Here is a 27258-nt window from a genome sequence, read left to right on the forward strand (position 1 = left end):
TAACTAAATTTATCTATAACAAAAGCTTTAATCTCTTTGTTATCTATGGGGCACACAATTAAATAATTGTTTCATTCATTTTGCTTCATCCATGTCTTTTTTCTTTTACTCAAGTTGTCACCAAAATAATCTTGGACAATCTATTTGCTTTCAATTTCTTAATTCATTTTAAATGTCTTATGAGACACATCATAACAATTGTTTCAATATAAAGTGCCTCCACTTCACTTCGCAAAATATTATAATTAAACTAACTTTTAATTTTAAACTTACTTATGAATAGACTTTCTTATATTTTCTCAATTAATTTCTATTTTAATATAAAAGTTTAATAACTTAAGTCTATTAACATGACGTGAGAAATCCTCATCTAAATACAAATTCTCAACTAAATAGAGTAACAATAACAATTTTTAATTTATTTTTAAATATATGATTAAATCCTAACTGAATATCATATAATTTGAGGGCAGGGGTCTGATTCGATTGGCTGTGTGAATCTTAGATTTTGACACGGATCGTGATTAATCCCATCTGTCGAAGCCAAATATTTAATTCATTGGAACATGAAATCTCGTTCCGCTCTGTTCTTCAGCTGTTTATAACAACTTCTGAAGCAACTAAAATTCATCTTCTGAAGCTCTTTTCTAAAAACAATAGCATTCTTCTCATTTCACCGCTGACATTGGAAAGAAATTTGAAAATGTGTTAATGCTGTGTTTTTTGGATCTTTAGGCCAGTTGGTCGATAAACATTATTAGTATACCAACCTTCATTCATTCTCATTTCACTTCCCTGAAAAATTTAAAGAAGACACTAAGAGAGAAACTGTAATCCAGAATAAAAGAGCAATGCCCAGGCTTTATTACAATATACTGAAAACAATCTCTTCAAGGGCATCTCTACCGCAGAGACTTAAATTCAATACTGTCTCTCGATGCCCTAGAAGCCCTCTTGACGAAAAAAGTCGCCATTTCTATGGCACAAAAAAACTCACATGTGAAGATGGTGGAACAAATTCTCTGTATTCTTCTCGAGCCTTTGTGAGGTCCTTATCACAATGTCCAATTAGGAAATTCAGTGCAGAGGCCAATTTGGAAGGGCCCAGAGACAGTTTAGAATATGACGTGGTCATTGTGGGTGCAGGCCCTGCTGGGCTTTCTGCAGCTATCAGACTCAAGCAGATTTGTAGAGAGAAAAATAAGAATGTTTCGGTGTGTGTTGTGGAAAAAGGGGCAGAAGTGGGTACGTCTGTACATAGATTTTTTATTGTTTCTTGTTTTATCGTTGCGATTTTAGTTTTTAAGTTATATAAAAGAATACTCAAAAATTGTGCCAAAGATGTAAAATTCTATGAATTTAAGAGCTATTTCAAATTTTGCTGCGTACGCAGAAAGATATGGGTATTATTAGAATTGACTTCCAATTCCTACATAGACAATGTCCATACCAAGCTCACCTCATTTTGTGGTATATTTTTTCCCTTCATAAATGTATCTTATTTTCATAAAAATCAAACAATTTAGATAAACTGAGCAATATGATTGAAGGGAAATTCTCTCTTTACATAGAATCATTTTTTTTTTGGGTCAAATTAGCATTGCCAGAATTTTCCCAAAAGTCACTTTTGCCTTTGTAAATTTGGGTAGAATTCATGTAATTGTTATCTTATCTTGAATTTTTTAATGTGTTCAAATACAAATTGGGCGTAGGGCAATGCGTAGATGTAGGGCGGGTTAGATTAATTTTCTGGGAAATCTTTGGAGTCGATTGCAGTAAGACATTCCCATGAAATAGTGAAGTATTGAGCTGTCTCTATGGTTCTTCAGGACTAAGCATTCAAAGCCAGCTGTAAATATCGAGGATAAAGTTCACTCTGTAGAGACAACTCTATGGAAATTAAACTCCCCATAGAAGCAGGCGCGTCAAACTTAGATCCCCTGTTTCAAGCGGCCGTTCAAAATCTCCCGCCTGGAAAACTGTTGCTCCTCATTTTGAGCAGAAGATCCCAATTAATTATTCCTATTTTCTGGTTTCATGTGTTTCATGGGCTCGCCTTCATAAGAAAAATGAGAGCCATAGCTCCCTCTATGGGATTGGGTCTCGTGGAGGGAGCTACTGCTCGTATTCTTATTTCCCAGGAAGTCCCATGAAAACAAAACAGTAGGAAACCAGGAAATTTGTAGCATCTTCCTCTAAAAGGAGTTGCAATGTTTAGGCAGGAGATTCTGAGCGGCTGATGAAGGAAGAGAATTGGAAATTTGCAGCATCTCCACCAGTATTTTAGTAATGACCTTACCAAGTAGTTTTCTATCAAGATGTAAAATTTATTGTTTGATTTGTTTCTCTCAAAAATATAAGGTGATATTTTGAATGCAAATTCCTAATAAAAATAGTAGTAGAGCTGAAAACTTCATCTCACACAACACTGTCATACTGCAAAATCTGTCTGATTTTTTATCTGTAGCCATCCACCAAGAAATTTTATAAGTGATCCTTCCGTGGGATCATTGTTGTTATTAACTATTAGGACTATCCATTTCCTATTACAATTCTTTCCATACACCAGGACTCTCAGGTACATGGGTCACATCCCCATCACTGTACTCACATGTCTCTCTTTCTCTCTCTCTCTCTCTCTCTCTCTCTCTCATACACACACACACACACAACACGCCCATATATACATATATGCGCCCAAGCTTGAATGGATAGGTAAGGCTTTATTTATGACAATCTTGGTCAAAGGATTCAAACTTAAGAGGAACAAATTGAACAATATTTAAGCTAATTGACAGTGGAGTGTCATTGCTAAATTGAATTTTGGCTTCGCCATGACCTTAAAACAACTTTTTACCTTTATACCCATGTCTGTATATCACTATTACATGATTCATTAAGTACTTGGCGAGTCTCCTGGTTTCCAATTCCAAGCAATAGCCCTACCAGCATGTTTTGTAGACTCGATGACTCTAGCAAGTCTGGGTCAAGTTTTTAAATATTAAAAAAAAATAAAATCTATATATCACACTTTTTAAAAATTCCTGAGTTAAAATGTGGCAATGCTGGTGTATATATTTGCATGAAAAAATCTATATAATTGCAACACTGATGACAATTTCAAAGGATGACACTTCATAATCAGACACTTTTGAAGAGTTTTGAGGGAATTGAAATGTGAAGGATGGCCTTAACAACAAGAACGGCAACTTTAATGATGCATGAAGATGAAATAAAATGTATATTTGAAAGGTACTCTTTCAAAGGCTCAACAGATCAGTTTGATCTAAGGGATTGTTGAAAATTTGTCATCATCATCATCATCATCTTCTATAAGTTGGATGTGCAATGCTAAGGTACAGGCTTTGGGAGTAACAGTTCTTATCTTGATTGGAGAGTTTAGCTATAGAGAAAAGTGCATATTCTTTATCATATCAAAACCCGAAAAAAGTTTCTGTTTTTTTGCTCTACATCTAATCCTTGTCGATAGTTTTGTTTAACCCCACCATCATTCAAATATGATACATTATCGGCTAATTTCCCAGCATCTCCAGGTAAGTGCTTCACAGTAGTAGGATTCAAATGTGAAAGTTATTGCTGGAAGCAAACAGAATTGTTGGGAATCAAAGAGAACAGTCCAGTGGTTCTGTTTGTGATAAAGATCTCATTCCATGTTCAAAAGAACTTCATCACTAATCTGATTAAATATATATATATATATTTTTAAGTATATAGGAAGCATATTAAGTGTTGGTAGTAAAGTATAAGAAGGTAAACGAGATGAGTGTCTAGTTTGCCTCGCTGCATAGCTTTCATATCTAAAAGATGTTATATGGCTGGCTCGGTGCAGTGGTTCCTGCCTTATATTTTTCGTTTTCACAATATCATTGATTCTTTATGCTTGATGCATTAATGAAATATCTATTTAGCAAAAAATAAGCTGTACTTTCCATCCTTTTGTATTTCAGTTAAAAGCATTTGATCTATGTTGGAAGCATTTAATCAAGGCTGTAGAATGGGCTGAAATGTTGTGTCCACGATATTCTATAACCTCTTTGATCACAAGTTGTTTTGTTTGCAGGTGCCCACATACTATCAGGCAATGTTTTTGAACCTCGTGCCTTAGATGAGCTTATCCCAGACTGGAAAGAACAGGGGGTATAGAATTCAAACACATATGAAACAATCTGCATTTTTATGTTATACTTGTTGGCATTTCAATATATCATGTTGAAGTAACCTAATCAACATAGTTTTTTCCAATATAAATGGCACTTAAGTTCTTACAATTTCATGCATGTACAACTAATTTTTTTAATTTTGAGAAATTCTTCATATGGTACTTCATTATGATACAGAAAGCAATTGAAATAAGTGGCCTGTTTGGGCAACCAAAAGCCTGACCAGGGGTCTTTTATCTTCACATTCAACGAAATTAGAACCTTGGTGGGCTCTATGTGAGCCAAGTATCATCACAAGTTGAGTCATGGCAAGTTGACACTAATATTTTTTTTAGGATAATATGGAAGGGATGAATGTAATGGTGAAGGAATAGTTGTTAAATTAGTAAATATTTCAAAATTAGTATCTTTTTGTGTAGTTGCCCTGAAGAAAAGGAAAAAATGACCTCTAAACATGACCAATTGTGATACTTGATCATTTTCACCCATTTGTGTTTTCCCTTTGTAAAGACAGAATGTGATGCTTTCCTTTATAAAATAACAATAAAACACAACGGAAATACCTTTAGTAAGTGAAGACCGTTGGCGTATAAATGTTTATTAACATTTGATCTAGAAAGTCAATCCTAGAGGTTTTTGAAAGTCCAAAGCACATTGCTTAAGGGACAAATAATGCGCTTTTCTTTTCAAACACATTTATAATGATAGCCAGGTGTTTATACAATAGTTCTTTGAGCTTGGAGCTAGTGGAAACAAATATTACTTTAATTTATACAAGAACTTGTGGGATCACAAACATGTTGGTTGATAAGTGTTAGCATTTTAATTTATCTCTTTCAAGACAACTCAAACTAGAATAATATGTATTGTAGAACCATTAATCAAATTATAAGTGGAAGCTCCTTGAGATCTAACTAAATGTAAAACCAGTAAAATTTACAAGTATGCACACTATACAAGATTTCATGGGAGTTCTGCATAAAATATCTAACATACCATGCTTTTGTCTCAAATGCAAGCACTGGATTGTCAACAGTCAAGACCTATTATGAGATTTTTAGATCAAGGAGAATAAACAGTTCAATCACAAATGAGCACAACTTTATTTTTGCAAAAGTAGAGACCAGTATTCAGCAAACAAAATTTTGATGGAATAACACTAACGAATGCTTAGCTATTGGCTAATTAAAAGATCATTGTTGGTGTGAAAGGGGTATTGTATCTAGTGTTTTACCTTTTGGGCTCGATACCTAGGTCCTAATCACACATGTTAAGCTTACATAGGGAACACATACGAAATTTACCACTTTTAGTGGATAGTTATCACTTTTCCACCTTAAGTGTATGACAAGTTATCACTTTATGTCTCAAGTCATAAGAGTAAGACACGTCATAATCTTATGCCATCCTATGTTCACACGGCTTTGTAGTGCAAGTCAAAATTGGAGCTTGTTGGTGCAAATCTAAGTTCACCATTGGATTCAAAAGGTTCCAGAAAGTTAGTTTTGCCTTTTTTTTGTCCAAATTGGACACCAGAGGCCAAATCTAGGAGGTTTTGAACTTGGGAGGTGGTTGCTAGATCCAAGAGGTAGCTGCCATTTCTAAGCATTTTGGGCCAAAATCGACCCTGCCTCGCCATTGCACTAAAAAGGCCCAGGAACTGCAAGATCGATTGTCAAATTGTCAAAATTGTAGCAGACCACTCAGAGCTTGAAGAAAAAAATTGCCTACTTGGCCTTGTTCATATGACCATACGACCATACGACCATCATAATTGTATGCATTAGAAAAATCATTTAGGCTTGCGTAGTATGGTATAGTTAGATTTTTTTAACAAAAAATATTTATTTCTATTTTAAAAAAAAAACATTTCTGAATTCTTATTTTTTTGTGCAATGGGTACAGTGACATAGGCTTGCCCCTCTAGCTCCTTTTACATTGTGGTAGTGGGATACCACAAAGTACCGTTTTCATGGGTGAAGGCGACATGGCATGCATTGTTGCAGCCACGTGGCTGCCTTGGTCGAATTTCCAAATATACTGCCTAGCTTGGAATAATCCGATTGAAAAGATGAATATTTTGGTAGAAGTAGATTGTATCAACAACATTTTATTCAAGCAATAAGAGGAATATTCCAAAAAATATTCTAGGCGCATGACATAACCGTCAATAAAGGCTAATTTTCTTTTGCCCCCTTCTCTATCTATATTTATAGGCAATATTCAAACAGCGATAACTTGGGTTCATGTCCTCCTTTTGCGAGCATTTTTTTTTTGATTTGGGGTAAAATTTTGTGCTCTTCACAGTGGTGCAATTGGTTTTTGATTTTGGTGCCTTGTTTTTCTAGAAATTACAGATTCTTATAGGCGTTGTTGAACAATCTTCATTTTGGAAACTTTTGGGGCTTTGTTCGAGCTCTATGGTAATAATTTTGGGTGGCATTTTGTTTTGAAAGTGCATGATTTTTTTTTGTATTTTGCAATGGTGTGATCTGTTTGATCCCATTTTGTTTAAAAAATTGTACTTTGAGCATTTGGCCAAATTTGGCATCTATATGTACCAAGATCAAGTTTAGTTGCTATCTCTAAATTCATAGAGAATAAAGTGCCAAATCATATTTTTCTGGAGGGGATCCTTGATTGAGTAATTTGGGGGGTGGTGGTGTAATCTTGTAGTGGTTGATTGCATTCTTTTGCTTGTTTTTGTGTTCAAACAATGGGGAAATCTAAAATTGAACTCCTAACACCATATAATTATGCATCATGGAGAAAATCAGTATGAAATTATTTTAGGGGAAAGTGAGATTTTGGCTATCTCAAGGAAGCGATTTCTCAACCAACTGATCCTAATGCATTAACAAGATGGGAGATTGAATGTGAGAAGACACTTGGATGTATATGTTCATTAGTCTTATTTGATTTGTAGTTTCATATTGGATCATGTAAAACATTGAGGAAGCTTGGGAGACTCTTGAAAAACTGTATGGTAAGATTGATAAGATTAGGGCATATCAGATTGATAATGATTTGATGAATCTTCAGTTAAAAGGCTTTGACCACATCCAAGACTACATGTCCAAAATCAAGCAATTAAAAACTCAACTAGAGGATTGCAATAGTGAAAAAGAGGATTTACAATTCATTCTTAATGTGTTGACCAAGCTTGGGCCTGAGTATTTAGTGTTTGTTTCTGGGTATCATACCCATCAACTTTTTTATGAGAGCATCATATGTTGATTGTAATGTCCCCAAATTAGTGTTACCCAATTTCTGCCATAATTGAAGTGGGGTAGGGGTTAGAGATACTTGTTACTTTGACTAAAACTCTGCAAGTAAGTGTTGGTGTAAATAAATATTCATTTTGGATATTATTACACTTACTTAAGTTAACTTAGGATAATGCATCTCTTCGTAGTTTGGATTTGAGACACTTAGGGAAGTGTGCACTTAGGGATAGAGCTTGTAGGAGAAATTCCACCTTTTGTGGTCTTATTTTGCTGTTACACTCCACATTCGGTGGGTCATCCACCTCTTGTGGAATATTATATTATTTCTCCTACCTACCCTTAGTATTTCTTACCTACCCTTGTTTCTCATTGAGCCACATGTCATATTTGTGTGCTCATACATCCATATGGCCTTGCCTATATAAGCAGGCCTCTATTCATTGTATTGGAAAATCCAGCTGATCATTTTGCATATTGATGAGAATACAATTTGTTCTTGTCATTCTATTGTCTCTTTTATGCTTTTCATTGTGCCCTTGATCTTGGCAAAATCCTACATGGTATCAGAGCTATTGGGGCTTCATTGATCGGTTTTTGGAGACATTGTGGAAGGCTTCTATTTTCGGATTTGGGGATCTTCATTTTTTGGGGGCATCATACAACGATTTGGACATCACCGTTGAATCCGGGAGGCCGTTTCCATAAATTTCGACTATAAAGTCGACCTATTTTGGTGAGAAATTTTTTTTCCCCATCTTGGCTATTATCGTACGGATTTCGAATTTTTTTTTTTTTTTAAATAAAAATTTATTTTTCAAAAAAAAAAAAATGAAAAATTGAAAAATTTCAAAAAAAAAAGGCAAAAAGTTTTTTTGGGGGTCCGCAGACCCCCCCGCTGTACGAGTGTTGCAGGTACCTGCTGTCGGAGCGTACCTGTCCGCCGCCGCCCGCGCTGGTACCTGCCAAGATCCGTGCCGCCGCCACTGCAGTGTACACTCCGGAGCCCGACGCAGCCGCAGACCGCCGAGTCCTGCCGCTGCTGCTGTGTCTCCTTCGGTTACTGCAGCCCCCTCCCGCTGGCCGCCTCGGTTCCTAGCCTGCCGCGCTCGTCTACCCAGTGCCGCCGCCGCCGGCCAAAGACCTCTAGCGCCGCCCAGTCGACCTCGACTGCCACGTGGAGCCCAGTCAGCCCCCGGGACCCCGCCACGCGGCACACATGGCATACCTCCGTACGCCACGTCACCCACGCAACACAGATCATCCGTACAGTGCCACGTCATCATCCGTATTGCACAGTCATCTGCCCAGTCAGCAGTCCGTACAGTATGGACGCCCAGTCAGCAGGGAGGCGAAGTTTTTGCGACGGTCATACGGCCGTCACATTTAACACAATGACTTGCTGACGTCAGCGCCACATCAGCACTTTTTGAAATTTTTTTTGACCCCTCTCCATTGGACTTTTCAGTTTTGCAGTCCAACTTTGAAAGGCCATATCTTGCTCATTTTTGCTCCTTTTTTGGTGCAATTTTTTTTTGAAATGGGCTAAAATTTCGTGATCTTCGCAGTGGTGTGGTTATTTTCTGATTTTGGTGCACAGGTTTTTCGGAATTTTCGGATTCTCTCAGCTATACCTGTCTAATCCTCAATTCTGCAACTTCAAAGGCCTCGTTTGAGCTCATACGACCTCCTTTTTTCAGGTGCCATTTTTTTTGAAAGTGCTTATTTTTTCGTCTACTTTCATAATCTATGATCAGATTTCAGAGATTTTGAGTGGACATTGTACTTTCAGATATTGGTCTTATTTGGCCTATTAGGTAATTGTAAATTGCTTGGATCTTAGTTAGATCTCTTGCATTATCAGTTTGAGACTCTTTTGGCCTTATTGAGGCAGTTGTAAAATTGTAAATCAGAAGTCCACTTTGCTGTTTTTTTGCAAGTGGCCCATTGTATATGCACTACTTATAAAGTGCCCAAATCATCACATTGGGGGGGGGGGGTCTTTGATTGAGTGAATTTGGGGGGGTGTCTTGTGTGATTGTGCCTCTCTTTGTGCTCTTTCCATTTTTGTTGCAATGAGTCCTAATAAATTTCCACCATTAACTCCACATAATTATGCATCATGGAAAATTAAAGTATGGAGTAAATTAATGGAAAAGGGTCTCACACACTACATAGATGGAACAATAACAGCACCACTTGATCCTAAGGCTGATCCAAATGCTCAATTAGAATGGCTCACAAAGAATTGCATGGCTCTTGGAACTTTACGCAAGTATGTATTAGATGACTTCATTTTTCACATTGAGAAGTGTAAAACAATCAAAGAGGCTTGGGATATGTTTAAAAAATTATATGGACAAGTTGATGAAATCAGAGGCTATCAGATTGACAATGAGCTCACCAACTTGGATCCCAAGAGTTTTGATACAATCCAAGATTATGTCACCAAAGCAAATGAGCTAAGAGCAAAGCTTAAGGATTGTGGAATTGACAAAAAGGATGCTCAATTAATATTCAACTTGTTGGATAAGCTTGCACCAAAATATGCAGCATTTGTGTCTAGCTTCCAAACTCATCGTTTGACAGTGGGGAGTTCTTATGTTATGCCTTCATTTGATGCTTTCACAGAAATGTTGATATTGGAACAAACTAAGTTGTTGAACATGGGGTTTCTCAAGTCTTCAAAGTCCAAGGCTTTGGTAGCAAATCAAGGAAATCAAGGAAGTCAAGGCAAAGATTCCAACAAGAAGAAGAAGCACTCTAAGTCTAAGCCACACCAGGAAAAAGGACAATCATCCTCTCCATCACAAGGCGATTTTTCATCCTCTTCCAAGAAGGGGACACCACCTAAGAAGGATAAACCAACTTGTGCATATTGCAAGAAGTATGGTCATGATGAGCATCGATGCCACGCAAAACAAGCTGATGAGTTAACCAATCTTCTCAAGAAAAACAACATCAACTTGCCATCCGTCTACACAAAGAAGGATTCATCTCCTTCCTCTTCCTCACAGTCTAAGGGAAAAGGGCAAGCATTTGTGGCTAAAACAGGTTCTTCACAGCAATGGATACTTGACTCGGGTGCCTCCTATCACATGGGTACTACAAAGGAGCAGTTTTCTTGATTGGAGCCATCTAAGGTACCTCACATTTACATAGGTGATGATACACAAGTAGAGGTTGAAGGGAAAGGTTCAGTTGACATGGATGATGGAACATTTGAGAATGTTCTCTATGTTCCTAACTTGTCTACCAACCTTCTCTCCATCTACCAAATCACTCACTATGGGAATGGGAAAAAGGTTGAGTTTACACCAGATTTAGTTGTGGTAAAGGAACTTGATGATGATGCCTTGGTAGCAGTGGGACAAGTCAATGACAATTCAAGGCTTTATTCATTCTCCCATTTTGTGCCAATTTCACCTTCTAGGGCCTTGCTTACTCATTCAAATTCAGAAAGTAAGCTATGGCATGAGCGGTTTGGTTACCTCAACTACCGCTATCTTCAACAGCTAAGCACTAAAGACATGGTCACAGGTCTACCTCGAATCAGTTTTTCAGAGGGTGTATGTTCAGGTTGTTCCATGGGCAAGCATCCCGAAGAGAAGTTTGATAAAGGGAAAGCTTGGAGAGCTTTGGAAGTTCTTCAACTTGTTCACAGTGATGTAGCAGGTCCATTTCCAGCACCTTCATTTAGTAAGGCCCGCTATGTTCTCACCTTCATTGATGACTACTCCCGCTTCACTTGGGTCTACTTTCTCATTCATAAGAGTGAAGTATTTGACAGATTTCAGGACTTCAAGACTTGTGTGGAGAAGCAATCAGGGAAAGTTGTCAAGATTCTTCGCACAGATAATGGAAAGGAATATGTGAACAAGAGACTTGAGGATTTTTGTACATTTGAGGAGATTGATTTTCAGCATTCTGTTGCATACACTCCACAATAGAACGGGGTTGCAGAACACAAGAATAGAACTCTCAAAGAAATGGCTAGCTGTATGATACATGCACGTTCTCTTGATCTCGCCTTTTGCGCAGAGGCTATCAGTTGTGCCACACACATCCAGAATCGGGTTCCTCACAAAGCTTTGCAAGGTATTACTCCTTTTGAAGCTTGGGCTGGTAGGAAACCGATTGTGAGACATTTCAGAGTCTTTGGGTGTCCAGCATGGGCTCGCATACCTCCGCAGAAACGCAAGGCATTGGAACCACAGAGTTGGCCTTGCATATTTGTTGGATATCCTGAGGGTGTTAAGGCATACAGGTTGATGGATCCAGAGACACATGAGGTATTCATTGAGAGGAGTGTTCACTTTGAGGAAAGCTCTCCTAGCTTGGCCTTTCTACCTCCTCCTTCCTCAATTGTGGATAGTGATGTTAGTGATTCAAATGATGAGACTCCCTCAACTCCGACTCGCAGGGCTACACCTCCGCAGGGTCCACTTGCAGTTGAGGAGCCTCGTTCTCCACCTCCACTTAGACCTCGTTGGGCTCAACAGACACTTGAGTCCGCGGGTTCTCTTGTTGGGGATCCTTCAGATACACAGAGAACTCGATCACAACATCAGGATCTTCCACATGCATTCATTGCTACCGCTTTCGATCCACAAAGATTTAGGGAAGCATCAGGGGTTCCTGAGTGGGACCAAGCTATGGAGGAAGAGTATAATTCCTTGATGAGGAACAACACATGGGATCTAGTCCATCTCCCTAAGGGGAGAAAGATGGTTCGATGTAAGTGGATCTATCGGACCAAGTTTGCAGCGGATGGTAGTGTGGATAAGTATAAGGCTCGGCTTGTTGCGAAAGGTTTCTCACAGGTTGCAAGTGTTGACTATACTGAGACCTTTGCACCCATAGCCAAGATGAACTCCATTCGTTGACACTTGCTATTGCTGCAGCTCATGGTTGGGCTGTACATCAGATGGATGTGAAGAGTGCTTTTCTTCATGATGATCTTGATGAGGAGATTTATATGGAGTAGACACAGGGTTTCATCCAGGATACTTCCTTGGTTTGCAGACTAAGGAAATCTCTCTATGGCCTTAATCAGGCCCCCAGGGCTTGGTACGCCAAGATGGATTCCTTTTTTCTCTCCGCAAGTTTCACCAGGTGTCATTCCGATCCGACTGTCTACATTTTGCGACAGGATGACTCTCACTTGATACTTGTGCTCTATGTTGATGACTTGATCATTACAGGGAGTACTTCATCCATCATTAGCAGGGTCAAATCTGCTTTGCATGACAGATTTGCTATGACTGACTTGGGTCTTTTGCACTACTTTCTCGGGATAGAGATTTCACAGTCACCTTCCGGGATTACTCTATCGCAGCCCAAGTATGCTCTTGATCTACTTGCACGCTTTCATATGGCTGATTGTAAGCCTGCTCCGACTCCCTTTCTTTCAGGAATCAAGCTTGAGGCTCAGTGTTCTTCTCCACTAGTTGATGCCACTTTGTATTGTCAGCTTGTGGGTAGTCTCATCTACTTGACTCATACACGCCCTGATATTTCATTTGCAGTTGGTATGGTTTCCTGCTTCATGCAGGATCCACATGAGCTTCATTGGAAAGCCGCCAAACGCATCCTTCATTACATCCGGGGTACACATCACTATGGGATTCACTATGCAGCAGGCACGAGACTTCGCTTGGTTGGTTACACAGACTCCGATTGGGCTGGCGATCTTGGTGATCGTAAGTCTACTTCTGGTTGCAGTTTTCACCTTGGTTCGGGCCCCATTTGTTGGCAGAGCAAGAAGCAACATGCTATTGCTCTCTCTTCGATTGAGGCTGAGTATCGAGGCGCTGTTAACGCAGCGACTGAGACTATTTGGCTCCAGCAGATTCTCACAGAGTTTGGTTTCACCACTCCACGACCGACAGTTCTACATTGCGACAATCAGAGTGCTATTGCAATCTCGAAGAACCCGGTCCAGCACCAGCGGACCAAACACATCGAGATTCATATGCACTATATCCGAGAGCTCATCCAGGAGTAGGTCATTGATTTGCAGTATTGTTCTACAGCAGAGCAGGTTGCTGACATATTCACCAAACCTTTCACCGAGAGTAAGTTCTAGCAGTTGCGAGCTCTCTTGGGGGTGCGGGATGTGTCATTAGGGGGGGTCAGCTGACTTCTCCTTCCTCTCTTATGGGGGGGACTTTTTCCTCTTTGAGGTTTTGTCCTTCTTCTTTGAGAGTCTTTTGTACATTCATCTCTCTTTTGGGGGGGAGTTTTTTCCCACTGGGTTTTCTCCCTTTCTCCGTTTGTGAGAGATTGCATTTCATAGTTATGTCTTGCATTTGCATATTGTACATGGGTACCTATCATGGCCTAGTAGCCGGGACCCATCTTGCATTGTTGACTTGAGTCTTCATTCCCCTAAGTTGCACTTAAGGGGGGGTGTTGGTGTAAATAAATATTCATTTTGGATATTATTACACTTACTTAAGTTAACTTAGGATAATGCATCTCTTCGTAGTTTGGATTTGAGACACTTAGGGAAGTGTGCACTTAGGGATAGAGCTTGTAGGAGAAATTCCACCTTTTGTGGTCTTATTTTGCTGTTACACTCCACATTCGGTGGGTCATCCACCTCTTGTGGAATATTATATTATTTCTCCTACCTACCCTTAGTATTTCTTACCTACCCTTGTTTCTCATTGAGCCACATGTCATATTTGTGTGCTCATACATCCATATGGCCTTGCCTATATAAGCAGGCCTTTATTCATTGTATTGGAAAATCCAGTTGATCATTTTGCATATTGATGAGAATACAGTTTGTTCTTGTCATTCTATTGTCTCTTTTATGCTTTTCATTGTGCCCTTGATCTTGGCAAAATCCTACAGTAAGCTACAAAATATACAATAATCATATTTCATTGAATAGATCTATTAATTAGGAAACACCAATCATACATATGTAAAACATAGTCCTAATTATAAGATTAAACTACGCTTGAGAGTTCAATCATAGAGGGCATAGAAGAGGGTAACTAGATAGGGTACCCTAGAGACCCTCTACCCTAGGCCCAAGGGCAGATCTCATTCCCCCTTGGTGTCATGTGGACCATACCATATGAGGTGGAATACCTAGTGAGGTATCCTATCACCATTTTCCTTAACCTTGTCACCCCTATCCTATGTCTCATGATTAACGCATTCATTTACCATGATAGAGAGCATGAGGGCCCACACAATAGGGTGCCCAGAAAGTCTATCCTTCGTAGGTCCAAAGGCAACACCTCTTTACCCCTTTGGCCTAATGGGACTCCCCGGTCTTTGTCATAACCCCTCTTTGGACATTGGATTATTGTGATTAAATAAATACGATAATTAAAACATTTATTAATTAACATTTAATAATATTGGAAAATCGTCTCATTTATGAGACTTCACGATTTTCCTCTAAAGTGAGAGGGTTGTCATAACCCCACATCCTGGTGATGTAATTAATAATAGATTTTGTGATTCTTCATCATAATAATAAATTATCATTTATTATGTAATTAATTATTGATGTTAATAGTAATATTAATCATTCATTAATATAAAAATAATTTTAATCATATCAATATTAAACATTATTTTAATACAATATCATACCCAAGAATGTCCAAGATTATTAAATGAATAACGGATTAGGGTATTAGAAGCAGAGAAACGGGACTCGCCCGAAATCGCCCAAACTTGGCGAGTCCGAGTTCGAGTCAGGCCAACTGAGTCCCAGGGGCTCGGACTTGGACTCGGCCGAGTCTGGAGAGTAAACTCACCAGACTCGCCGAGTTGGCGATTTTAAGTCGCCAAACTCGGCGAGTCCTGAGCCTTGCACTCGGCCGGCGTTGGCATAAGTAAAAAGTCAAAAAAAAATTAGTTTGGAAAGTTTTTTAAAATCCGTTTTTTAATGTTAATTGTCTTCTAGCCCTAAAAGTGACTTTCATTTCATTCACTTGCAAAAAAAGGAAGAGTAAAGTGAGTTGGGAAGAAAAACAAGGGTGCATAGAAGAAAAACCAGCAAGGAGGAAGCTCAAGTTTTCTTCAATTTGTCACATTGGAGCTGCATTGTGTTTCGATTTGGTGCATCAAGAGTTGGATAGGAAGAGTTTCCAGCTCATTTCAAGCTTGTTGTAAGAGGTAAGATTGTTTTTTTTAACATTATTTTGTTTCTTATATGCAAAAATTCCATTTTCTATTGAATCTATTCATTTATTTTGAAAGTTTTACATTTTCTTGTATGCAAGATCTTTTGTATGTTTGTAATTTGTATGTAGCATGTAGTATGTAGTTGTACTATGTAGGGTTGTATGTAGGGTTTGTAAATTTTTTTTTTTTAAATTGTAGGGTTTGACAAACCCTACAATTTAAAAAAAATAAAATTTACAAACCCTACTTTATTTTTTTTGAATGTATGTATTAATTTTATTTTGTATTTGTAATGTTTTATTGCAGCAAACTTCACTTTATTATTTGCCTCAACTTCAACTTTCACAAAACTATCCTAAAATGTCTACTTCAGCTTCTAGACCCCCCATGAGAAAGGACCCTGCTTGGAAATATCATGAGGATTTTCCAGGGCAAGGAAAGGGGCAAACAAAATGTATGTTTTGCAAAACAATATTCCATGGAGGTATATATAGGCTGAAATACCATATTGCTGGTGTGCGTGGACATGATGCCGAACCATGCCTAAAAGCAGTCTCTGAAGCCGTACGTGATTGTTATGTAATGGTTGAGGAGATTGAAAGAAAAAAGAAACAAAAGGCGGCCATTGGGAGAGAGACAGTTTTAGGAAGAGGGACACAGTTAGGTTGTGTTGGAGGCCCTTCTTCCTTACCTCCATATCGTCCCACTCAGTTTGCTACTGCTGGTGCTTCCGTTTCTGCTTCTGCTTCTATAAGTGACAGTACCACCGCCACTTCTCATGCTCCTACCACTAGTAGTCGTAGTGGGAATGTTACTATTGGACCTAGGATTCGTAAATCTAGGTTGGATCCCTTCTTTGTGCCTCGCACTACTCCTGGGTCCCAACCGTCGCTTGAGGGCATGGGTTGGAACAATGAGGTCCATGATGCTGCTAAAATGGCAATTGATAGGTTTTGGAGCTACAACTGTATTCCATTCTTTGTAGCCAAGTGAATGTTTTACTAACTTTTATGTTTGATAACTTTGATTGTTTTAATTTTTATACTTAACTTATTTCATTGAATTTTTATACTTAACTTATCTCATTGAGTTTCTTTGCGACAGGTCTCCTTATTGGCAACAAATGGTTGATGCCATTACCATATGCGGGGCGGGGTTCAAAGCCCCTAGTGAGAGTGATTTGAGGGGACCCATTTTGTCTCAAATCGTGGATGATGTGAAAAAGGATTTAGATGAACAACGCCACATATGGAGCACTAAAGGTTGCACCATCATGACTGATGGTTGGACGGATAGGAGAAATAGAACTCTCCTTAATTTTCTTGTTTCTTCCGCAGATGATTGATTAATTTTAGTTTCATATAGTCTTTAATTTTTTTTTTTTTATCTAATGGTTTATTGAATGATCATTGACCTAGCTTTATTTTTTAATTTTAGGGGGCACCGTTTTCATCAAGTCCATTAATGCCTCCACCCATTGCAAGAATGCCACCTACCTATGTGAGCAGATAGAGGAGGTCATTGAAGATGTGGGTGAGGAGAACGTGGTACAGGTGGTGATCGACAATGCAACAAATTATGTTGCTGTGGGTAAACTTTTGATTACAAACTAATTTTGTTTGCAAATTAATTACTATCTTGTAGTTTGTACCTCCATTAATTACAATTTACAATGCAACAAATTATGTTGCTGCAGGTAGACTATTGATGGAGAGGCACCCATCTATAGTTTGGACTCCATGTGCTGCTCATTGCATTGACCTCATGTTGGAGGATATTGGAAAAATCCCATGGGTCAAGAGATGTGTAGAAAGGGCAAGAAATGTCTGCAAATTTGTATATAATCATTCATGGGTGTTGGCTTTTATGAGACAATACACAGAGCATAAGGAGTTGCATTGTCCAGGAATCACAAGATTTGCCACAAACTTCCTCACATTGCAGTCCATGCTTAGGTCTAAGTTTGCCTTGAGACGTATGATTGTTGGTGAGGAGTGGTCTTCCTCATCCTATGCTACCACCCCTGCAGGGATAGAGATGGCAGACTGCATTTTTGATGAGCAAGGCTTTTGGGTCCCTTGTGATGAGATAGTGAAGGTAATTTTTTTATAAATTCTACAATTTAGCTTCATGTTTTATAACTTATTATATGTATTCTCTTATTTGCTCATTTTTCTAAATTACACAATATTTTCAATTTTGCAGTTTGTTAAGCCCTTGGTGGTTTTCTTGCGAGTTGCGGATGGAGATAAGCCCGCAATGGGCTATATATATGAGGGCATGGATAGGGCGAAGGAGGCCATCAAATTCGTCTATGGAGCAGATGAGAGCAAGTATGGTCTCATTTGGGAGATCATTGATAGGAGATGGCATCATCAGCTACATAGGCCCATCCATGCGGCAACCTATTATCTGAATCCGGCATTCCGTTTTATCCCTTCTTTCAAGGCTGATGCGGAGGTCCTTAATGGGCTATATGCAATCATGGAGAAGATGGGACCTACTGGTACTTCTCAGATAGACCTTTTTCAAGAGCTATAGATGTTCTCAGATGCACAAGGGGAGACCTTCTCTCGTCCTGTCGCGAAAGACGGTAGGACAATTATGATGCCAGGTAAAAATAAATTGTTAGGCTTAATTTTAGTTTTATTCAATACTATATTGTAACTTGTTAAATGAGTTCATGAGTGAGACTGATTTTATTTATTTTTCTCATTTCAAACTCAGATCATTGGTGGAACTTTTTTGGCCTAGAGACACCAAATGTTTAGAAGTTGGCCATTCGTATCTTGAGCCAACCATGCAGCGCATCAGGTTGTGAGCGCAATTGGAGTATGTTTGAGCACATACACTCCAAGAGGCGCAATAGAATTTGTGGAGAAGATGAATGATCTCGTCTTTGTTCACTACAACCTCTGCCTGAGAATGAGAAAGAATGCAACAATTGACATGTCTCCTATCATTCTAGATGAGGTTGATCTTGATGCAGAGTGGGCCAATGAGAATTAGACAGCTCCTGGGACTCCTATAGCTGTATTTAGTGATGATGACATTGATTGGATCGACCAGGTAGATATAGAGGCTGAGGCTGTAGCCATGGCAGAGGAGGAGCAGAGAGCATAAGCAGAGACAGGAAATACTGAGACTCAGAGTGACACAGCTGTTCCTGATGTTGGTGAGCATGACACAACCGTTCTTGATGTTGGTGAGCATGGCATGGTGTCACGGGGAGCGACTATGGCTGCTGAATCATCCAGGACACACTTTAAACGCCTTCGCAGGGGGCCAGGGCGAGAGGGTGCACGGCCCTCTCAGCCATAGGCTTGTACACTTGCAGTTGTATTTAGTATTTAGTATTTACCTTTGGTATTTGTATGAAACATTTGATGATGATCATATGATGACATGGATTTTTTATTCCATGAGTTTTGTAATATTGTATACATTTGACAATATTTATATATCTATGTTTCTTATTTTCTTCAGCTACAATTTGCGTTTATGCTTGTGTGATTGATGTATACTTGTGTATGTAATCAAATGAGCCGAGTTTAATGATGTTTTTGTGTCTTTAAGGTGTATTCAATAAAGGGTGTCTGAAACAAGTTTTAAATCTTTAAAAATCTCTAAATTTCTTGAGTTTTTCACTTTCCCGAGTCCAGCCGAGTCTGGAGCCGAGTCTGACGCCAAGTCCCGAGTCCAAGTCCGAGCCGAGTCCGAGTCCCGTTTCTTTGATTAGAAGTAGTGTGATAATACGACAAGGTGGAAGTGGACAATAATCAAGGAACGAATGTGAAGGACACCTAAAAGTGGGTGGAGTATTCATAGGAGTTAATTATGTAGTGCAAAGTTTAGAGGAAATCCGTATTATCGAAGAGACCCAGTAAGATATCAATATTTAGCAAGTCGATTGGCTATAGAGGAAAGCCATATTTCCAAAGACAAGTGTGTCCCGTTACAGATCCTAGTAAGCCTATAGTATTATTTGATGCCAATATAACTATTAGGAATAGACATTGAGGAATCAATATTAAGTAATTGAGGAGCCGAACATATTCGGATGGTGAGATAAATGTGCCACTTTAGTAAGACCGATCAGCAAGGATTATGACTTGCGATTTACCTACTCTCCTTATCATATAGTTTAAAGAGGGACCGATTGAGGATTAATAAATCTGAAGTCCATAATTATTACCGGTTAAACTCTTAACCATTAATCATCGGTTAATGAAGAGCCACGATTAGACAAATAATAAAGAGGCCCGATTAATGAAAGGATATGACTCTTCCAAATTAAGAGATGCACCCGATCAGCATTACACGATATTTAATGGAGGTTAACAGATTTGCAAGGGGATATGAATAAGGGATTGGATCACAACAGAACTGTTATTTAGTTACAGGCAGTAGCATCTTTGTTCTTTGTGGTATGCACGGGAATGTGCTTAATATATATATTCATAATATATGGAGCCCGATATCATCATTATGTAGAATTTAATAAACTTAATAATAATAATAATAAAGTTGTAATTATAATTATTATATAGTGTTAATGATATTAGGTGGGAATATAACTCAGAAATTATTCTCTTAGACTGATCTTCAGCAGACTTATAAAGGAAATTCCCAGATAGGCAAATTACATAATATTAGCATAAGAGTGAAGTATATGTAAAGCCAATATATAAGAACATAAGAATGGCAGACCAGATCTGTTATGTGTCAGATCTGTCTGCCACATTACTATATTTACTTATTTATGTCTGGATAATAATAAATATTAATATAATAATTATAGTTAATATTATTATAATAAAAAGTAATTATTAATTAGTAAATTAATAAATATTTATCAAATCACCAAAACAAAGTATTTATTAATTAATTGATAATAATAAGTATTTATTAATTAAAATTAATAAATGCGTAAATGATTTATAAATAAAAAATAGGATTAATTATTTAGTATGGTAAGATAGCTAGTACTTGATAGACTAAAGAAAAGGTAGAACATCCTAGGTTGGATTCATGTTAAGATAGTTTTGTCTCTTAATCGATTTAGTTAAGTTATAAATATATTGGAAATCGATTAATTACGGTTAAAACTGTCCCGAACCAAGTAGGGGACATTACAGTCTTATACCATGAGGTGGCGTGCCTATAAGGTAACCTTAACACCATTCCCCTACTTGCAATCCCCTCTCTCTCTCTCTCTCTCTCTCTCTCTCTCTCTCTCTCTCTCTCATTCCTAGAAATACTTAGAATATATGCAGATATACTGTTAGGCATTGAGAACATACGCAGAAATATATTTGGCATACAATGAGTCAACTACAATATAAATTCGCCAGATTTCTATTAACTGATTTATATATAATTTGTAAAGCATTGCATCATAAATTATAAGAATGCAGTAATAACATATGTAGTTACGACCCTTTATACTATGCACAAAAATTCATATTGATTGTTGGGTCGGACTGCGAAGAGGAATAATTAATGATTATATTATACCAGAAAAATTTGATGATATTTGTATGATTGATTCATTGATTCATTGAATTCCTTTGATTGGATGATTTGAGGTATTGGTGGGTTGATGACTAAGTGCTTGTTAATTAGATGATTGGAGAGTGAGTGAGTGATCCTTGAATGCTTGGAATGATCTCTCCTTTATACTTTATTGGGGGATGAGACACCACCTTTCATAGGAGTTGAGGCACCACCTTTCTTAACAATTGAGTCACCACTTTTCATTGTTGCCTTTGAGAATAATATATTATCCTCCAAATTGATCTCCCTTCCCTCTCTTCCTCAAATGAACCTTCTCCCCTTTATATCTTCCCATGTGATGGAGACGTCACATCTCTTCATCATGCCTGCCCCTTGGCAAGAGACACAACCTATCACAATTTCCACCCTTTGAAATAGTACAACCCTTCATAATCTTGAAAGAGACAACCTTATCTACTTCCCATTCCTTTCTTCCTGGATTAATCCTTCCTTGATTCCCATGCTTGATTCTTTTCTTCCCTCCACCTTATCTTGTTTCAAATGATCTCTTCTCCCTCTTATATCTCATTTTTTAAGAGAGTCACAATTCTTCATTCCATGCCTTTTGACCATTTATTAACTTAATTAGATTTTAATTATAGTGTTATATTTTTATTATTTTATGTTTTAATTTATTATTATTATTTATTATTAAATCCTATATCAAAATGGGGACATTCCATTGATCCGAAGTTTGATGATTTTGCGAATCTGCTAATCCAAGAGGAGGCAAAGTTAATTCACATGGGTCTAATCAAGTCTATTTAATACCAAGCATTGGTGGCAAGTGAGCCTAAGGTATAGAAAGAAAAAGGGAATCCTGATAAGAAGAAAAAGAAGAAAAAGAACAAACTAAACAAAGAATTTGAATACTGTCCCTCTCAAGGGGAATCATCTAAGAATGAGATGCCTAAATTTGCATATTGCAAGAAATTAGGTAATGATGAACACCAATGTTAATTAAAACAGATTGATGAGTTGAAGCATCTTCTTAGGAATAATCAATTCAATGCGCCTTCAACAATTTCAGGAGGTTCATCTTGTCTTGTTCTTTTTCTTCATCTAGCTAGAGAAACATAAGGGGCAATCACTGGTTGCAGTTGTAGTATTTGATTCAAGTAGGTGGATACTTGATTTAGGATTCTCACATCATAGGGCTTCATCAAAGAGTATGTTCTCTTTATTCGAGTCTTGTTCATGACCACACATCTTGATGGCTAATGACACATATGTGTGTTTGTGGGAAGGGATTTGTTGACATGTATGATGGAGCATTCAATGATGTTCTTTGTGCGCCTTCATTGTCAACCAATGTCCTTTCTATCTGTTGGACCGCACTCGTTGATGTGTTTTTTAGGCACAATCAAACACAAAATAAAATACAAAAGTATCTTATCCTCTCTTGATCAAAATCTTCCTAAATGCTAAACTCTATGATCAATTGGAATAAGGTTTCTATTGTTGGGTCTCGACTTGTGGATAAGCACAACTGGTCGTTGTGATTGTTGTTACTCCAAGGGGCCTTACGTACTTCTTAAAGGATGAATGTCTAACTTCCAAGGAATGATGTTCAAATGATATGCAATGTAGCTCGCTTACCTTTTACTACTACTAGATGTTTTGATAAAGAAAATGCAAAAGATGAGGGTTGAGGAATGCTACACTACGCCTAGGAATGCAAGGATGTAGGATGACTTCTAGCGAAACTCTACTAGTCTTTGCTTTGACATGCGAGAACAACTCTACAAAGGCTAATGCTATCTTCTAAGGAGATCAAGTGAATTTTCAAATTATTACCAAGCATAGTCACCATTAATCAAATGCATATCAATTATTGAATAACAATTGAACTTAAGCATATTCAAGGATTCCAGTTGACCACACAAGGCGAATTTGCAATCAACAAACTGCTAGTGGTATGGATTAGGAGTTTCACCAAGATTCATACACAACATTCTATCATTCAACTTAAATATGTAAACAAAATCTAAAGCTTGAATTGAGGATACGAATAACCATGCAAATGCTTCAAAGATTAAATAGAAACACCATATTAATCCAACAGCAAAATAGCAACAATTCTTTAAGTCTCTCTTCTTAGTTACAAATGAAAAATGGTAGCTTATATGGAGCTCCAAAAGAATGAAGGGCCAATATTTTTTCAGAATCGAAGGCCAAGATTACACCACTTAAGCCCTAATTAGGGTTTCCAACTAATTTTGCTAAATACTAAGCAACAAAAGTGGAGCATTATCTCCATCATCAACAGTGAGGAGCAAAGACCAATAAAAAATTTGGATGACAACTAGTTTTCCAGCAACTCGTTTTCTAGAACCTTATATCCTTTATCCCTCTCTTTGATTCCATATGCAATGAATTTGGACACGATTAGCTTGAGTTCCTCTGTGGCAACACTTGGCAAAGCATCTAGCTGCAGATCTACCACGTCCAACTAATCAGAATAAGCCTCAAGAGTTTTCCCCCACCTTGTTTGTCTTCTTTGGAAGTGACTTATGAAGATCATGAATGAAAGGATGTCATTCAATTGGCTTTCTTAAACTGACTCCAACCCTTGGAAGTAGACACTCTTTACCTTCCTTTTCAATTCTTCGAAATCTAGATCATCCTCTTCATTCATTTCCTGTCCTAACAACTCCTCCAATGATACAAGGATCTTTGATTGGATGCTTTTAACTGATTCTTCCATTCTTTCACACTCTCCTTTTACTCTATCAAGTATCAAGTGTTGTTTTTATCATCATCAAAGAGCTATGCAAACGATGGAAGTCATAAATGTTACCCTCTTGGATCATACCTTCATGTATCAATACTTGAATTGGAGTATATCACAACACCTTGAGACGAGCAATCATCTTGTCTTGTGCCATTGGGAAGTCTTCCCACTGATTTTCCATGCTTTGAAGCCTAACACTACCACTTCATTATATATTCTCACTACTTCTTGTAGAAATTCTTTCGCTTGCTTTGAGATATTTTCCATCCATCTCTTTAATCCTTGGTTTGAGTTTCTCATTGCTTCAAGATTCTCAAATGACTCCTGGGAGATGGAAGGAGGTGGGATAAATGTTTCATCTTCCTGTTTGATTGGTTTTACTAGCCTTTTTATGTACTCCTTCAATCTTGCTTTTTTTGCTTCTACCTTATCTTTCTTTTCTTCTTCCTTGTGAAGCCTTTCTCAGATGGATATGAGATTATCCCCCAACTCTTGAAAGTCTTGCTCTTCAGTATTGTGTCCAAGGTCAATTGTCTATATTTCATACTCCGTGGCGGTGATCTTATCTCTGGGCTTGTCAACAGTAGGGACTGCTACTTGTAGTATTCATGATCCTGAATCATCCCTAGAGATGTGGGAGAACTTCTTTGCCTTATTTGTTCTTTAGCTTGATTGATCCTTGCAAAGAAATCTTCTATGCCTCCAATAGGTTTGACTTCTACAACTGCTTTCTTTTTCATCCTCTCTTTTAGCTAATCAGGAACTGTAGACAACTCCATCTCTTCTTCCAATCTGCTATCTCTACTGACTTCCTTCGAGGTTGAAATAGCAGCTTCATCTTGATTCCCACTTGTGTTTTGATTATGACCTTCTAGATCTTCCATCATGATTATTCTTTCTTCTTCTATAGAATTCTGAATTGGTGATGCTCTATCTTGGACACAAGCAAGTTGTTCTATCCTTTGCTCATTTCCCAAGTTGTCTTCCTCAACTAAAGTTCGGTTCATTTCTAACTCTCCCACTGAGGAAGTAGTTGTGATTGAAGAGGCAATGTTTGTCTTTGACTTCTTTCTTCTAGATTCAACACTAGCCACATGAACTCCGCCCCCCCCATGAACTCTGCCTCCTCTATATCAAGACATGGCTTGAGAAAGATGAAGTCCGCCAAGGAAAGAAGAAAGGTAAGAATATCTTGACAATCATGAAGTCCACCCAACTTGAAGCACAATTTGGCCTAGCATAAGAATAAGTCCGCCAAGAGAAGTTAGCAAGATGGCTTGCCAATGGTGAAGTTTGCCCAAGGTTGAAGTATATATGGCATGACAAAGTAGCAAGTCCGCTTCGACACTTAGAAGAAATTGGCATGATGAAGTGCAAAGTCCGCCCAGCATGAAGGTACATGAAGTTTGCCAAAGGGTTAGAAATGACATGGAAACACTTAAACCCCACCATGAAAAGATTTGAACAGGTTTGGAAGTCAAGGAAGTTCATCCAACACTTAGAATTATTTTTCAAAATTTGCCCAACACTTAGAAAATTTTTGAACGCACGAGTTCTTAAGAAATTCCTTTCCAACAGATGACCAAGATGAAGACAAGTTGGCTAAGTGTGAAGTGGCGCCAAAAGAAGAATTAGAAACTTTCTTTGAAAGTCTTTTGAGAGGGTTAAGTGGCCATTTCAAGGAGGATGAGAAGAGACTAGGTTCGTTGAATTTACCAAAAATGTGAAGATGCTAAAAAGGATTGAACTTCCAATTTCAACTTGCCATTTTCTTTCCCAAGTTTGAAAGTTGAAAGGTCTCTCTCTCTCTCCAAGTTCAAGAAAGGAAAGGGAATTTCAAAAGTCCGACCCAAGTGTTGGAATTTGCCAAGGGGAAACAAGGAAGAAAAAATATAAAAAAATGGCTGAGTGTGGAGTTTTTCACAACAAAAAAGTCAAATTTTGACTAAGTGTTGGACAAGAAGAATGAAGAAGAATAAAGAGAAAAAGTAAAGAGAAAATGATTAAAATCCTTGTCCAAGGATGAAGTCTGTCCTACCTAACACAAGCCAAATTCAGAATTGAAGGCAAACCCACAGGAAAAGTTCGTCTGAGCATAGAGATGGCCAAAATCTTGGCTAAAGTTGAAAGGTCCACATGAAGGTGTTATAAAATGAAGTTGAATAGCCAAAATTTGGCTATGGGAAATACTTCACAGAGAAAATTCCAATTTCCTCCATTGTGGCGAAGGCATAGAGGAATTCTTCTCCAAATTCAAGGCACTTGAAAGAATTTCAATGCATCAAGAAAGAAAAATTGTCAGACTCGGTGAAAATATAGAAAAATTTCGGACTTCTTGGGGCATTTCATCTACAATCCCAGACCTATTGAAGCAATCAAGAAAGAAAATTTTAATAACTTCAAGCCTAGACATCTGATCCAAGGAGAGACTTCCAAACCTCAAAGATTTAAATGCAAGTGAGGAAAAGAGATCAAAATCTTGAAAGGAATCCAAGATTGAAGCTAGGAAGAAGCAAGCGCAAAGGACACAGATATCAACAAGGAAAGATATTCTAAGGCAAGTACATGGATGAAAAACAAAGTAACCAAGGAAGACATCCAACATGTTGAGGTGGCGCCTCATCATCTTCCAACCAATCAGATTGTTCCAAGTCAAAATGTCCAAGTTAATTGAACCCGACTTATCCACAAAGGCTTCTAGAAGGCACACTCTACAATGCAACAACCTTCTATTTTATTATTGGTTTATATTTAGCAAGAAAGACAAGTGTCCCCAAAAGTAATTTTCTCGTTGGTTGAGAGAGATAGTTGTAGCAAACCCTAATTAGGGTTTTATTTTGTAATCTAGACCATTGATTTGAAATCAATCCTGGCCATTGAATTGTAATTGAGGAGCCTATAAATTGAGCTCGCTCCTCATTTGTAAAACATGGGAGCATGTTGCAAAACATGTTAAGATAAGCAAATTGTTGTTTATGAATGCCAAAGTTATAAGTAATGCATTGTTCAAATTGATGGTGATTACTTCTATTATTTTGGAGTTTACATGGTTCTTATCCCTCATCATAGTTTAGATTTTATTTCATGTATGTTAGACGAATGCAAGATTTAATAAGTATTGATTTATGGTGAATCTTCGGCTCATACTTTTGATGAACAGATGATTTTTGTTCTTGTGTAAAGTTAGTCTGAGCTTACTTTGTGGATGATTAACTTCTGTTTGGATAAATATTGTTCAGTTTGATGGTAGTTATTCATGACGTGAAAATCATAAGCACATCCCTTGAAGATTGCACCTACTTTGCGTAGCTGTCCTAGTGTGGCGAAGCAAAGTGTGGTTATTGGTTTCACCTAGTCAATACCGTCTCTTGAATTCTTAGGAATAGATTAGAACTTCTAAACCTTGATC

General features: G+C 37.9%; 1 protein-coding gene across 3 annotated transcripts in view; it reads left to right on the forward strand.

Moving 5' to 3' along the window:
* Positions 1 to 493: 493 nt before the first annotated feature.
* Positions 494 to 27258, forward strand: part of LOC131029831 (electron transfer flavoprotein-ubiquinone oxidoreductase, mitochondrial) — a 283747-nt gene continuing 256982 nt past the window's right edge. For all 3 annotated transcript variants that reach the window (XM_057960480.2, XM_057960481.2, XM_057960482.2), the window contains exons 1-2: positions 494 to 1245; positions 4082 to 4158. In XM_057960480.2, coding sequence (XP_057816463.2) covers positions 852 to 1245; positions 4082 to 4158 — 471 coding nt within the window. In that variant the 5' untranslated portion in view covers positions 494 to 851. The remainder of the gene's footprint in view (positions 1246 to 4081; positions 4159 to 27258) is intronic.

This window comes from Cryptomeria japonica, chromosome 6 (genome assembly GCF_030272615.1).
Source record: "Cryptomeria japonica chromosome 6, Sugi_1.0, whole genome shotgun sequence".
In the NCBI taxonomy this organism is placed as follows: domain Eukaryota; kingdom Viridiplantae; phylum Streptophyta; class Pinopsida; order Cupressales; family Cupressaceae; genus Cryptomeria; species Cryptomeria japonica.